Source organism: Scyliorhinus torazame, chromosome 14 (assembly GCF_047496885.1).
Source record: "Scyliorhinus torazame isolate Kashiwa2021f chromosome 14, sScyTor2.1, whole genome shotgun sequence".
Classification (NCBI taxonomy): domain Eukaryota; kingdom Metazoa; phylum Chordata; class Chondrichthyes; order Carcharhiniformes; family Scyliorhinidae; genus Scyliorhinus; species Scyliorhinus torazame.
Window position 1 is genome coordinate 97,441,704 of NC_092720.1, and position 16,725 is coordinate 97,458,428.

General features: G+C 46.7%; 1 protein-coding gene across 1 annotated transcript in view; it reads left to right on the plus strand.

Annotated features, from left to right (window-relative positions):
* The window catches only part of farsb (phenylalanyl-tRNA synthetase subunit beta), an 89,574-nt gene that overhangs the window by 55,469 nt on the left and 17,380 nt on the right, over positions 1-16,725 (plus strand). The window contains exon 16 of the mRNA XM_072474535.1: positions 13,426-13,578. Within this exon, the coding sequence (XP_072330636.1) occupies positions 13,426-13,578 (153 nt within the window). The remainder of the gene's footprint in view (positions 1-13,425; positions 13,579-16,725) is intronic.

A 16,725-nucleotide genomic window follows, 5' to 3' on the forward strand; every position in this document is an offset into this window, starting at 1 on the left:
AAAAGTGACTTTAGAATCATATTTTCCACGCATACATGAAGAAAATAGTTTGTCTAATAGTTTTTACTCTGACTAATATACGTTGCTTGCATCAAATCCCTCATTTAAATTCAAAACCCAGAGCACGATGGCACAGTGGTTAGCACTGCTGCTTCAGAGCTCCAGGGACCCGGGTTCAATTCCGGCCTCGGGTGACGGTCTGTATGGAGTTTGCACTTTCTCCCCGTGTCTGCGTGGGTTTCCTCCAGGTCCTCCGGTTCTTTCCCACAGTCCAAAGATGTGGATTTACCATGCTAAATTGCCCCGTAGTATCCTAACGATTATGTGAGGTTACTAGGTTATGGGGATAGGTTGGAGATGTGGGCTTAATAGGGTGCTCTTTTCAAGGGCCAGTGCAGATTCAATGGGCTGAATGGCCTCCTTCTGCCCTGTAAATTCTATGATTCTATGAATACCATCACAGCCCGCCAAAATCCAAGCCCACAAAGAGTCCTTCTGACTTTTTCTCACCCATTTAATAAATTTTAGTTTGAGTTTGATTGGGCGGCGCTGTGCTGGATGTGATGTCATCGCTTGGCAGTGCCTCATGATGCGAGTTATAGTTCCTTCCCCTTCTTGGTAATTGGTGGCTGGTTGGTCCAGCTGTATCTCAGAAATGCCCAAAATGAAAGGACCACTGTGAGATGGCTATTCAATCCACTCTCTTTTGGAGGTGATGGGAAGCAGGAAGAGACGAGAGAAAAGAGAGAGACAAATTATATGACTGAATCGTTTAGAATAGCATTTTATAATCACCTGGATTGATTTCTTTGGTGACTGGAAGATTGATTCCGGGATACTCCCAGCCATTTCAATTTGACACTCATCAGGCCTCTACGGTTTAACTCAGTTGGCTGGACGACTGGTTTATGATGCAGAGGTCAACAACGTGGGTTCAATTCCTGTACCGGCTGATGTTATCTATGAACCTTCTCAACCTTGCCCCTTGCTGAGGTGTGGTGATCCTCAGGTTAAATCACCACCAGTCAGCTCTCCCCCTCAAAGGGGAAAGCAGCCGATGGTCATCTGGGACTATGGCAACTTTACTTTACCTCTAGTAGTGACTGGGTGTGATTATTGTAAGTACCATCTTACTTAAGGAATATTACTATTATAATAGTTTTATACGGTGGAATTTAATTTTAGCCAGCATCCATACAAATTTGAGCACAGGTAAAATGTAACAGTTAATTCAGATTTAGAAACTGGGGTACATGTACTGAGTGATCATTGAAGTTAAGAGTTCTTAAAGATAGAACTATCCAAGCGCTAATAATCAAAATGTGACTGTAAAGATTGCCTGTATCCGGCGGCTCTCGAATGTCAAAATTTGTCGAACGCCAAAATTTCCTGCGACGCCGGTTCGACGGCCTCCCGCGATTCTCCCAAGCGGCGGGAACGGCCCCGTCGAGTTCCGCGGGCCACAGGCCGGAGAATCGCCCGAGACACCCAAAATGGCGATTCTCCGGCACCCCTGCTATTCTCAGGCCCGGATGGGCTGAGCGGCCAGCCCAAAACGGCGGGTTCCCCCCGGCGGCGTCCACACCTGGTCGCTGCCGTTGGGAACAGCGCGGGAATGCTGGGGGGGGGGGGGGAGCGGGGAATCCTGCACGGGGGGTACCTCAAATGTGGGGTGGCCCGCAATCGGTGCCCACCGATCGTCGGGCCGTCCTCTCTGAAGGAGGACCTCCTTTCTCCCGCAGCCCGTAAGATCCGTCTGCCACCTTCTTGCGGGGCGGACTCGGAGAGGACGGCAACCACGCATGCATGGGTTGGCGCCGGCTAACCCGCGTATGCGCGGGTGATGCCAGTTATGTGGCGCCGGCTGCGTCATGTATGCGGCGCCGCCTTTACGCGGCGACAAGGCCTGGCGCGTGTAGATGACGCGGCCCCGCTCCTAGCTCATTATCGGACCCTGAATCGGTTGGGATAGGGGCCGTTTCCCGCCGTCGTGAACCTCGACGGCGTTCACGACGGCGTGGGCACTTCGGCGCGGGAGTGGAGAATCCCGCCCAGGATCTGTGAATAGTTTTCTCCTCAAAAAAATGGGAGCAATTGGGCCAATTGTAATGTCTGTATTGCTGCTTGATTGTGATCACTTAACTCAATATGGTCTCAGAATGGAATATGGAATCTTCTTGACCTGCATAGCTGAGCTATTCATTAACTTATCAGGGAGCTGAGCTCAAATAATTAATCACTTCGCTGTGACTTTTTTTCAGTTTACCAAAACACGATGATTTATAATATGAAAGGACACGCAAGAAGATATCACACTATCTTGTAGCAGATTGCTTGCAAGTTCACTGTACAGATTATATTATAAAACTGAAATTCACCTAAGTACTTGCGCAATCAGAAAATCAAATTAAATATCACAGATATTTAAGACAAATATCACTCCCACTCCAAAGGGCATTTAAAAAAACAAGGTAGTAGTAAGTGAAGTGAGAAACAATTAGTTGAATGGAATAATTCATAAAATAATCCAATTATATATAATCAAAACATTGACTTTCATTTCATAAAATGTATAAATTGATGCACTTGAAGCCATCCACTTTGAGATTTTTTAATATCAGTACTCGCAAGCTGAAACCTATTCTGCAGATCTCTGATATTATAACTGATGATTTAATTTCCATGATTTTCGAAGATGCAACAGCGAAATTTGACTTTTGCTCAGACCTCCTGCCGTTTATGAATGAGGGCTCATCAATTAATTTACATAGCTCTATAACGGTAAAAAACCATTGTCTCTGAAATAGTGCAGTGTGAAAAATACAAGTTTGCTCAGTTCAGAAATAGCAATTAGTGTCTATGCTCACACATTTAGGAGGCTTCCTCTGCGGGTTACTGGAGGGGCTCATGCACAATGAGCCACATACCAGCAAAGAAGTCAACTGTTCCCGGAGGGGAGAAAATTGGCAGAAGGAGGAGGGAAAAATTGGACTCAGATTTTTACTAAAATATCTCTGTGCAGAAATGTTTTCCATTTTGAGTTGGCAGCCTCCTGACCAAGGAGTGTCTATTGTGTAGATGGATATATTCAATGCCACAGTTAGTGCTAAACACTAAATGTTGCATTTCGCACATCCATACCTACAAAGAAACAGCTAGAATGCCTTGATCAGGCGTACTCGGCAAAAGGCAAATTCAAAGCATGCCACTTCAGCCTCATATCCTGCATCTGTCAGAGGTCAAAATGGAACGACAGACGTGTGTGGCAGAAATTCAGTTAGTCGTGCAGCCAAAGATCTGCTTAAAATCTTAAACAAACATCATTTACCCATTATAAGCTGCAGTGAAATTCTTTCATGACATTGTAATAATATTTTTGTTTAATTACTTGAAGCTACAAGGATATAGCATAAGTATTTTATCTGATGTGTTGCATTCTTTTTATTGACAGTAACCAACCATTAGCAGAAATATTTTTCTTCATGAAAGCAGACACAGTATTTTTTCTGATTAATGCTTTTGATGGCCAAATTGTTTCTGTTTGAGAGGACAAGCGTTCTCAATCCAACTCTATGAACTCAGAAACATAGGGGAAAATTTGATCATTGGTCTTTCTAGTAATAGTTGGTGTAGAAGATTCCAGGGAACATAAAAGCATGAAATGAAGAAAGAGCATTCCGAACCTGTCCTGTTCTAATTTTTCCAGCACTAAACCTGTAACTATGCTCTATTGAATCTTTAATTGATTTAGTTGTAGCTTCGGGACTATGAAACAACCTATTATAAATATATTGCTTGGCACAAATATATTTTTCTCTAAATTTAACTTATGGTTTTCTTAGCTTAATTATGTCCCCATGTGTCTCCTCTGAGTACCTATTCTTTGTGTGTTAGACAGTGAATATTGGCATATTTTGGAGCTTGAGTATGGGAATCACAGCTGAACCTAATCCTATCCACGTGTGCACTTTTTCCAGCAAAGGTCACTGGCTGGTGATAAAATTCAGAGTCTGCTAAGGCAATTTCAGGGTTGCAGCTTCGTTCATGATAAAATAAAAATTATCTTTGGCTGATTACCTGACCAGATTGCACTAATAATTCTGAAAAGGTATAAATCTTCAACAATTCATAGGAGACAAGGAGATGATGTAAATGCGAGAGGAGAGGTGAGAATTAATGACTTTGATAGCAAGACAACATTCGACCAAAAATGGCACCAAATACCCTTTGCAAAACTGAGGTTGTTGAAGGGGGGGGGGGGGGGGGTGTAGTCATGCAGGAGTGGTCACCGAAAATGCCCTCAGTGGCTGAAGTCATTATTGGTACAAAAGAAGTTGGTTGTCAGGATTGAAAGGCAATTATTGCAAGCTCTGGAAATCACTGATGTCCCTATGTGCAGCAAGCTTGGGTTGACAAATGGCAGGCAGCATTTGTGCCACAAGCATTATGCAATAGCTATTTCCAACTACCTCCCTATATAATTCAGGAGCACCAGCATTTCCCTGCTATTGTAGCAGTGATGTTGATATGGCTGGTACAATTAAGCTTGAGGTCATTGTCCATCAACACACTCCCCGCTCCCCCTCCAACTCACCACCGCATTAACGTCATCTTGCGAAGGGCGAATGGGCGGGGTGGTCACCATTAGCTCAAGAAGCCTAACTGGATCAGTCATATCAGCAGCTTGACTACCAAAGCAAACCAGAGATTGGCTATTGAACAAGTAGTGCTCAGCTGGGCTCACAAAGCCTTTTCACCATCTGTAGCCTCAAGTCACGAATGTGATGAAATACTCACCAGTTAGGCTACAGAAACAGTCCAGAAGCTCTATACTATCCAAATCAGAGCTATCTGTTTGTTATAACCTGCCTACTTACCATTGGCTGGGGACTAATGACAATCCCACAATCCTGTGGGAGTATGAGCTTTCCCAATGAGGGGGGGCGGAGAAACCATTAGTAAGCTCCTAGTATAAATAAACCTGGCCAGTTTAGGAACCAGCAGGAAGGAGTGTGCAGCAAGGGAAGTTGCTGCTGCTATATATGTTATTGTAAATAAATGTTATTACTTTGTATCCTTAAAACTCGTGCTGGATTCTTCGTGGCCCTCACAAAACTGGCGACGAAGGTTAAAGTGAATAGCTGTCTACGCTGCTGAAGCCACCTCCCTGGATTTTTGTTGGATACAGGTTGGAAGTTGTTTTCTATTATACCATGCCTCTGTACGGACGTTTGGATGTTTTTGTTACTGCGCTGGAAAGCTGGAACCAGTACACACAACGGATGCGTTACTATTTCCGGGCAAACAATATCACCGAAAACGAGCGCCAGGTGGTCATATTGCTCACCGCCTGCGGCCCGCATACGTTTGGGGTGATTAGGAGCCTTACGTACCCAGCTGCGCCGGACATCAAAACGTTTGATGAACTTGTGAATATAGTGGGGCAACATTTTAACCCAACCCCGTCCACGATAGTCCAGCGTTACCCGTTTAACACCGCTGAGAGGACCCCTGGAGAATCCCTTGCCGATTTTCTATCCAGGCTATGCAGGATTGCGGAGTACTGTGACTATGGTGAGACCTTGTCAGAAATGTTACGCGACCATTTGGTTTGCGGTATTAACAATGCGGCCACCCAGAGAAAGTTGTTAGCTGAGCCAACGTTGACTTTTCAACAGGCCATTCAAATAGTATTGTCCCGAGAGAGCGCCGAACGAGGAGTGCAGGAGCTACAGGGAATGGAAGTGCATGTCTTGGGGTGCAAGCCCTTCCGTCCGAAAACGTCCCCCCGCACTCCTGCGGTACCTTGGGCAAGGCAACATCCGGACCGACGCCAGTGGCCGTCGGACATTCCTCCCCGAAGGGAGCCTTCTCCAGAACCAATGGATGAGGAGCCATGTCCGTGTCAGACTTGTAGGCGCCGACCCCGTCGCGGACGGCGGTCCTGGGGGCGCCAGAGGCGCCGTCGTTCGGACCGAAACTTGGACCAGCCCAGGGGCCGTAACCGGGACCAGCCCAGGGGCCGTACCTTCCATGTGGATGAACCTGCGGCGACTACTCCTGAGGACGTGGAGATGGAGGATGACTGCCTGCAGTTGCATTGTGGGGCAGCTCCCCGTGTGGCCCCCATTAAGGTGACAGTACGGGTCAATGGCCACCCGCTTGAGATGGAGTTGGACACTGGCGCAGCGGTCTCCGTGATCGCCCAGAGGACATTCGACCGCATCAAGCAGGGTATACAGACCCTTACATTAACCGACTCACAGGCCAGGTTGGCCACCTACACGGGGGAACCACTGGACATTGCAGGAACTACAATGACTCCTGTTGTTTATGGATGCCAGGAGGGGCGTTTCCCACTTATCGTGGTGCGCAGCCATAGGCCCAGCCTGTTGGGTCGGGACTGGTTGCGCCATTTGCGGTTGCAATGGCAGCACATCCTCCAAACAGTTTCTGAAGGGTTGACTGAGGTGCTAGGACGATACCCAGATGTATTCCAGCCTGGTTTGGGGAAAATAAAAGGGGCCATAGCCCGTATCCAAGTCGAACCAGGAGCCACGCCGGGCTATTTCCGGGCGCGCCCGGTGCCTTACGCCTTGCTCGAGAAGGTAGAAGGGGAGCTCACTCGTTTGGAGAGTTTGGGTATTATCAGGCCCGTCCGTTTTGCTGACTGGGCAGCACCAATTGTACCTGTAATGAAGCGAGATGCCACAGTTCGCTTGTGTGGCGACTATAAACTTACAGTGAATACGGCTTCCCGACTCTACCGATATCCAATGCCTTGCATAGAGGATCTCTACGCGAAGCTTGCAGGTGGACTCTCATTCACCAAATTAGATATGAGTCACGCCTACCTGCAGTTGGAGCTGGACCCTGCCTCCCGACCATATGTAACGATTAATACACACCGGGGCCTGTATGAATATACACGGTTGCCCTTTGGAGTATCCTCTGCCTGCGCAATTTTTCAACGTGTTATGGAGGGCATTTTGAGAGGTTTACCACGTGTTGCTGTCTACTTAGATGACGTTTTGATTACAGGGTCGTCGGAGCAGGAACATTTGGAAAATCTGGAGGCTGTCCTTAGATGCCTTTCGGAGGCTGGAGTCCGTTTACGTTGCACAAAGTGCGTATTTCAGGCAAAGGAAGTAGTCTACCTAGGTTATCGGGTGGACCGCGAAGGTTTGCACCCCGTCGCAGAGAAGGTGCGCGCAATTCAACAGGCCCCCGCCCCGACTGACACTTCGCATCTTTGTTCTTTTCTCGGTCTCGTAAACTATTACGGGAAGTTCCTCCCCAATCTGGCAACTACGCTGGCCCCTTTGCACCTTCTGCTAAAGAAAAATCACATCTGGGTTTGGGGTCAGCCGCAAGAAACCGCTTTCCGGCAGGTAAAGCAACAATTGTCGTCGCCTGGGTTACTAACCCACTATGATCCTGGAAAGCCTTTGCTCACCCACAAGATGGAGAATGGGGCCGAGCAACCGATAGCTTTCGCCTCCTGCACATTGACTGCAGCGGAGAAAAAGTACGCGCAGATCGAGAAGGAGGGCCTGGCAGTGGGTTTTGCGGTGAAACGCTTCCACCAGTACGTGTATGGCCGTCATTTCACTATCGTGACTGATCATAAGCCTCTGCTGGGACTTTTCAGAGAGGATAAGCCAATACCGCCCATTGCTTCCGCACGGATCCAGCGCTGGGCTTTGTTGCTTGCTGCATACGAGTGTTCTCTGGAGCACAAACCAGGTACGCAGATAGCAAATGCCGACGCACTGAGCCGATTGCCTTTATCGACCGGCCCCATGTCGACCCCCACGACCGGTGAGGTGGTTGCAACCCTAAATTTTATGGACACCTTGCCTGTCACGGCATCACAGATCCGTGAGTGGACCCAGTCGGAGCCAGTCCTGTCAAAGGTTCGGCACATAGTCCTGTATGGTGGGCAGCATAGACAGCTCCCAGGCGAGTTGCGGGCATTTTCCTCCAAGCTGTCAGAATTCAGCGTGGAAGACGGCATCCTCTTGTGGGGGACGCGTGTGATTGTCCCGGAAAAAGGCCAGGAGCTGATACTAAGGGACTTGCACAATGGGCATCCGGGCGTGACCAAGATGAAAATGTTGGCCCGGAGTTATGTCTGGTGGCCAGACCTCGACACCGACATTGAGAAGGTGGCCCAAAACTGCTCCATTTGCCAGGAGCATCAGAAGCTTCCGCCGGCCGCGCCCCTACATCACTGGGAATGGCCAGGGCGGCATTTGACATGCTTGCATGCAGATTTCGCCAGCCCTTTTCAAGGATCCATGTTCCTTCTATTGATTGATGCCCAGTCTAAATGGCTAGAGGTGCATAAGATGCAGGGGACAACGTCCTGCGCAACAATTGAAAAGATGCGTTTGTTGTTTAGTACGCATGGCCTCCCCGAGGTGCTGGTCACGGATAACGGCACTCCATTCACTCGTGAGGAGTTTGCGAAGGTCACGAATATGAACGGCATACGCCATATCCGCACTGCCCCTTACCACCCGGCTTCAAATGGGTTGGCAGAGCGCGCAGTGCAGACATTCAAAAGAGGCCTAAAGAAGCAGTCTTCCGGATCAATGGACACGAGACTGGCTCGCTTTTTGTTTACGTATAGGACCACTCCCCATGCGGTGACTGGGGTAGCTCCCGCAGAACTCCTAATGGGCCGGAGACTTGGCACCCGCCTTAGTATGGTTTTCCCGGACATTGGCGCAAAAGTACGCCGCACACAAGAACGGCAGGGACAGGGATTTTCTCGGCATCGACCGATTCGGCATTTTGCGCCCGTTGACCCAGTGTTCGTTCGGAATTTTGCTGGTGGTGCCCAGTGGGTTCCTGGTGTAATCTTTCGCCAAACGGGCCCTATATCTTACAGGTGCAAGCCCAGGGTCGTCTCCAGCGAAAACATGTAGACCACGTTTGGTCCAGAAGACTATTCCCTCAAAAGATTCCCCGCCCCCCGGAGCTCATTTCTACAGCCGCAGAGACAAGGGAAGGTAATCCTCACAATCTTCCGCTGGTGCCTCACTCGAAGCCTGCGCAGGTCGTTACAGAACCGAATGGAGATAGAGACGCTGACATGACGGAGGCAGCAGAATCTGACTCCGAGATGGAGACACAGGATGCATCAGAGGGGGAATCCTCGGGTCCACGGGCCGTGGATGTACAACCGTTGCGCCGTTCATCACGGAAGCGCCGGTGTCCGTCTCGTTACACGCCGCCTGATCCAGCGCCGCGTGCAAATGGTGTCCGGCCTGCGGCAAAACGAGTACGACGCCCTCCTTCGCCAGGGTCTTCGGTGGATTCCTTGGACTTTGGGGGGGGAGGGATGATATAACCTGCCTACTTACCATTGGCTGGGGACTAATGACAATCCCACAATCCTGTGGGAGTATGAGCTTCCCCAATGAGGGGGGCGGAGAAACCATTAGTAAACTCCTAGTATAAATAAACCTGGCCAGTTTAGGAACCAGCAGGAAGCAGTGTGTAGCAAGGGAAGTTGCTGCTGCTGTTATATATATATATATATGTTATTGTAAATAAATGTTATTACTTTGTATCCTTAAAACTCGTGCTGGATTCTTCGTGGCCCTCACAAAACTGGTCATTTGGTAGAATGTGTGCAGTATCTACCTGCAGCCATCACAGGGGCTTTGCAGCTGGCATACATGCTCCCATGGAGAGATGGTGGTGTAGTGGTAATGTTACTGGATTGGTATTTTAAAAGCCCTGGCTTATGGTCTGAGGACCTGTGTTCAGATCCCACCAAGGCAGCTGGTGGAATTTGAATTCAATTAAATCTAGAATGGTAACCATGACTATCATCAATTGTTGTAAAAACTCATCGGGTTGACTAATGTCCTTTCGGGAAGGAAATCTGTTGTCCTTACCCGACTGACTTACCTGTGACTCCAGACCCAAAGCAATGCTCTCTGAAATGGCCTAGCAAGCCACTCAGTTCACGGACAATTAGAGATGGGCCTTGCCAATGAAAGAACAGCTTTCCAGCTCTAGGGCCTCTACTACAAGCAAAATCACACGAATTCTGTAATCTTCATGTTCCCTCCTCCAAGTCACTGTAACCCATTGATGAGTAAAAGTCCTGGAAATCCCTCCCTAATAACATTATGGTGACATCACCAACACAAAGATTCCAGAGACAGATGCAAAAAAATCCAGCAGCACCGTCACCATTACCATGATAACTAGGAATGGGCAATGAATGCAATGTCACATCCTGATAACAGAGTTAAAAAATTACATGATGCAAATGTGCCTTGTACAGAGCATCAAGGAAATCTTTCCAGAAGAAATGTTGAAAAACAGACTCACCAGGTTGTAACCAATGACATTTATGACGATCAATTTAGTGATTCAAGGTTATGCATTAGCAATTAATTTTAGTTGGGGAATATCTGTGCAATCATAGGTCTTTAATAGAGGCATCTAATTCAGACTTCCATTTTTGTCTCGATCGTGGAAGTTAAGTCATTTATATGTGCCATCAGAGGCAAGAGAACTATTCATTTGAAGTCAGCAGTACTCTCTCCTGGTAAAATGCTTTGCTTTCACAGTCATAGAACACAAACATCTTTCTCTGCATGCTATAAATCTGCTTGCTTGGCACCCATCCACCACCTTAATTATTCACTCCTTCCGTCACAGTGAAGCAGCAGTGTGTACTGCAGCAACTCACCAAGGCTCCTTTGACAGCACCTTCCAAACCCATGATCTCTACCACCTAGAAAGACAAAGGTATGGGAACACACCACCTGCAAGTTCCTCTACAAGCCATACACCATCCTGACTTTGAACTATATCGCCTATCCTTCAATGTCAAAATCCTGGAACTCCCTTCCGAACAGTGCTGTTGGTGTACCTACACCACATGGAGTGCAACAGTTCAAGAAGGTGGCTCACAGGGCAGCACGGTGGCGCAGTGGGTTAGCCCTGCTGCCTCACGGCGCCGAGGCCCCAGGTTCGATCCCGGCACTGGGTCACTGTCCGTGTGGAGTTTGCACATTCTCCCTGTACTTGCGTGGGTTTCGCCCCCACAACCCAAAAATGTGCAGGCTAGGTGGATTGGCCACCCTAAATTGCCCCTTAATTGGAAAAAAAATGAATTGGGCACTCTAAATTTTTTTTAAAAAGATGGTGGCTCACCACTACCCCCTCGAAGGCAATTAGGAATGGGCAATAAATGCTGGCCTGGCCACACTGTGAAAGAATTAAAAAATGCATGCCATCTTACTTTAGTCCGTCCTTTTTTTTAAATAAATGTTTTATTGAGGTATTTCTTTGGCATTTTAACAGCAACAAAATCAACAATATACATAACAAGAAAAATTCCACCACCCTCTCCTGCAGGTCTTGCCATTACTTACCCCCCTAACCTACGCTAACCTAATCCCTTCCCCCCCTTTTCTGCTGACAATTAGTTCTCTGTGAGGAAGCCAACGAATGGTTGCCACCTCCGGGCAAACCCCACCAGAAACCCCCTCATGGCGAACTTAATTTTCTGCAGGCAGTGGAAGCCTGCCATGTCTGAAAGCCAGGTCTCTGTTTTCGGGGGCTTTGAGTCCCTCCATGCCAGCAATATACGCCTACCATGGAAGCAAAGGCCAGAACATCCGCCTCTCTCTCCTCCTGGATTCATGGGTCCTGGGGTACCCCAAAAATAGCCACCCCCGGACTCATTGCCACCCTCATATTTAATACCATGGACATGGTGTCAGCAAACCCTGCCAAAACCCTCTCAGTTTTGGGCATGCCCAGAACATGTGGACATGGTTCGCTGGCCCCCCCCCGCACACTTCGCACACCTATCTTCCACCCCAAAGAACCTGTTCATCCGGGCCACTGTCAATGGAGCCCGGTGAACAACCTTAAATTGGATCAAGTTGAGCCTGGCACATGGTGTGGTAGCATTGACCCTTCCTCACGCGTCTGCCCAGAGGCCCTCCTCAATCTCTCCCCTCAGCTCCTCCTCTCACTTTCTCTTCAGCACCTCGGTTTGCAGCTCCTCCGAACCCATAAGCTCTCTATATATGTCCGAGACGCTCCCCTTCCCTATTCATCCTCTAGAGGCCACCCTATCCTTAATCCCACTTAGCGGCAGGAGTGGGAAGGTTGATACCTGCTTCCACAAAAAGTCCCGTACCTGTAAATATCAGAGTTCATTTCCCCCAGCCAATGCAAACTTCTCCTTCAGCGCCCTCATACTCGGGAAGCTACCTTCCCCCATTCTCTCAATCCCCGCTCTCCGCCAAATTCGGAACCGCCCCCCCCCGTCCATCCTCCCCAGGGCAAACCGATGGTTGTCGCAGATTGGGGACCACACTGATCCCCCCTCTGCTCCCACATGTCTCCTCCACTGCCCCCAGACTCTCAGGGCCGCCACCACTACTGGACTGGTGGAGTACCGTGCCGGCGGGAATGGCAGGGGCGCCATCACCAGTGCCCCTAAAATTGTGCCCTTACACGAAGCCGCCTCAATGCGCATCCACGCCGGCTCACCCCCCACCAGCCACCTCCTAACCATGGCTATGTTAGCCGCCCAGTAATAATTACTGAAATTCGGTAGCGCCAGCCCACCAACTCCCCAATTCCGCTCGAGCATTGCCCTCTTCACCCGCGGGGGCATGCCCCCCCCAACCAAAGCCCACGATAATCTTATTGATCCGCTTAAAAAAGGACCGCGGGATTAAGATGGGGAGGCACTGGAAAACTAAAAGGAACCTCGGGAAGACCGTCATTTTTACCGATTGCACCCTACCCGCCAGAGACAAATCCTCCTTCATCTGGTCCACCAGCCGGGCCAGGTTCAATTTGTGCAGCCTTTCCCAATCCCTCGCCATCTGAATACCCAAGTACCTAAAACTGTCCTCTACCACTCTAAACGGCAGTTCCCCCAGTCGCCTCTCCTGACCTCCCGCCTGAACCACAAACAACTCACTGTTCCCCATATTAAGCTTGTACCCCGAAAACCGGGCGAATTCCCCTAAGATTCCCATAACTTCCCCCATCCCCTCCATTGGGTCTGAGACATACAACAGTAAGTCATCCGCATACAGTGAGACTCTGTGCTCCCCCCCCCCCCCCCCCTCAGAACCAACCCCTTCCAGCCCCTTGAGGCCTCAGAGCAATTGCCAGCGGCTCTTATCGCCAGCGCAAACAACAGTGGGGAGAGGGAACATCCCTGTCTATTTTAGTCCTTTCTAATTATCAACAGCTATGTTGTTTAAGTCTGCTGTTGTCAGTCTTCTGAGTTTCAAGCACTTGTCTGAAGACGCATTTTCCTCCAGTGTTGCCTTCTTTACGTGCTACCTTGTGTGACCTGTTTTCTGGTGAAGATTATATTGTTTTTAAATTGAGATTGATGTTTTGAAATTTATGGGACCATAGATGTTGGTGCGAGGAACACCAGGCGCCTCTGTGCCATGTACTACAACAAGAACCCTGGCTTTGAGGTGATCCATGGCTTGTTGGACCGTGTAATGCAGCTTCTTGAACTGAAATCAGGAAAGGAAAATGGCTATTACATTCAGACTGCGGAAGGTGAGTGGTGTTCATTTTTAAAATTTAATCTAGATATCCAACTTGGATTCAGCATTACCAGCCATTTCCTTTGGTCTACCTCACCTCCCTAATAACCTGGAGTGTGCATTTACTGCCCCAGAATCTAGGGTAAAGAAGTTTTGAGACCCAGGGAATAAACAAAGAATCTTTGGAATTATGCTATCTGACTGAAATGCAGCACTCTACATGTAAACAACAATAATATAAAGGGCCAGTTCATTTATTTTGATGATGTTACTTGAGGGATGAATTTTGGTCAACATGCTAGGAAACCCACCATCTCTTTGAGCAACACCATGGGATCTTTGACATCCACAGCAACTGGTCTGGGCAAAAATCCACTGGATTTTACAGTTGGCAGAAAATGAAAGGTGCTGGTTGCCCATTACACTGGCCCAGAGATTTTTTTATGGGATTTTGCACTAGAACCTTTGATCAGAAGTATGATTTGCTGTGGCACCCTCTAACGGGGATTCATGTAAACAGATAAAACAGACATGTATCTCCTCAATCAATCCAATCATTAAGCAATTCTTAATGAGAAGTTCAGAGTTTAAATTAGAAAGTTTAAGTTAAGAACATCTAATTCAACATCGAAACATGCACAGAAGGTGAAATAAAGAGAAGGAAAGAGAAATGGGATGAAGAGAACATAGATTTATTTCATAGAATTTACAGTGCGGCAGGAGGCCATTCGGCCCACTGGCCCAACATGGGAATAGGAGTCGGCCATTTAGCCCCTTGAGGCTATTCACCATTCAATGAAATTCTGGCTGATTTGTGACCTGATTCCATGTACCCAACTTTTCCCTATGCTACCAATGCCTTTGGTTAACAAAAATGGAACAATCTCACATTTAAAATTGACGATTGACCTAACATGAACTGCCATTTCCAGAAGGGTATTCAAAACCTCTACCTCCCTTTGCATGCAGCACAGTTTCCTCATTTCACTGCTGAAAGGTCAGGCTCTAATGTGAGACTGTCTTCTCGTCTTAAGCAGAAGGAATAGTTTCTATTTACCCTATCATTTTCCCATGATATCTTCAAAACTTCAATCAATTTACCCCTTGCCCATCTAAATTTCAGGGAATATTATCCTAGTTTGTGTAATCTTTTGAGTTCTGAATCAAAGCGGTTTTATAATAAGACAGAAAAAGTTTTTTAAAAATTAGTTTCCCCCCCCCCCCCCCCCCCCCCCCCCAGTCTCTAAAAATATGGAAAATCTGAAGAAATGAACTCCACACTTGTAAAAGTTAATTTTCTGTGCCAGAGAGGTTGTTTGGGTGTAATTAAGACACCAATTAAAAACCTGCTTATGCTGGAATGGATAAGCCCCTTTTGAGCTTGTTTAGTAAGTAGATGTAGTAATTTCATGCACTCCATGTGTTTTCATGATGAATGTTTGGATGAAATACTGGTATAGCATAGCTCCTGGAGGAGCTGGATAACTCTGAACGGCAACCTTCTAATTTCTGTGTTTAATTGCGCACGTATGATCATTGAAAGTTGCTGTCTGATTTGCTCACCATTGACAATGTTAGCATCACCTATTGTTACTGCAGAATCCAGGCCAAGGTCTTATTTTGAAGACCATACCCCTGAGAATGTTGTATTCCCTGAGCACTGTACTAAAGTGTCAGCCTGGATTACGTGCTGAAATCCTGCATCAGGGCTTGAACCTGGAATAATCTGACTTGGAGGCAGTAGTGCTGACACTTGCTGAACCTATATCCTCTGTCCATGTGAAATTGATAACCCAGTTCACTTCATTTTTGAATACTCTGCTAAATTCCTATTAACAGAGACAGCAGACTGGTTTAAATGTTCATAACGTTTTATGAATGATGTTCAGTGTGTGTTTTGAGCTGTGATGTAAATGCTGGATTATATATTTCAATGGAATTATTTTTTGTCAGTTATACATATTTGCATAATTGTTGCATAAAACATATTACAATGGAAATTTAGCACAGGAACAGTTGGGGGAACTAGATTCAGACATCTTATTATAAGCTGTGGAAAGTTTTAAAATGGCATTTTTCCATTTGACCTTAATCACATTCAAAAACTTCCTATTGTATTGCAATCTGCTTCATCAATAAATGCAAATCAATTCTTTCGATAGCAGATTAGGTTTGCTCTTAATGTGTTAGGAGACTGAAGGATGTTGATCAGACACAGTCTGTAATCTCAAGAGATTGTCTTTCCACCACCAGCAAACAACTGTATGTAATCCTAAAACTACTCAATTTGTGCTCTGCTTAATGTTTTGAAAATGATTTGGTGTTAGCAAGTTTGGTTGTGGAATAGTGCATTCATTCAAATGTGTCAGCATTTTTAGTCTTTGAGCAGATTCCCAAAAATTAACTTAAGAAGTACCCTCTGGAGGTACACTGCAGTTATTTTAAAACGTACACAAAAATAAAACTATTGTTACATTTATGGAAATTTATTACATAATCAGAAATGCCATGCAGCTAATAGACGATTTTGCAGTGATGCAGGGTGTCCAACGCGTCTATGACTGATGAACTAGTTGCTCCGAAGAGAACTTGATGGTTTCTTTATTTTGAATACTGATTCTTACACATTCCCCATCTGCAGTATGTTGATTGAAGTAATATAAATTGGCCAACAAGTAGCTCTGTTAATATATGTTTAAACCTCTCAGTCCTGTAGTTTCAGTAAACTTGAACCAGAAGAATGTGGAATGACAGTGGTGGAGAACACTGTTGGTCAACAAACTGCCAAGCAGGCAATGATGAGGACACGGGTGCCTATTTATTGAAAACCTAAATGATATTTGCTGTTTTTGAAATATGCTCTGCTGATTGTCCCATTTTATATGAATGCAGGAACACATACATGAATCACATGACATGGACCGAAAAGAGTGTTCATATTTTCATAAAGTAGTCACATAACAAATTGAATAAAGATGAAAGTTTTGTGATCATCACATGGTATGAATATGTTGAAATGCTGGCGTAAAGCGCAGAAAGGGGTCAGAGCGGCAACAGGCTACCATTGTATTTGTTTGCGCCTATAGCAGCTAGCTAGAAATGGTGTGCAACATCCATTAAAGATGTTGTGATGATGTCATAACATGCTGTATAAATGCAA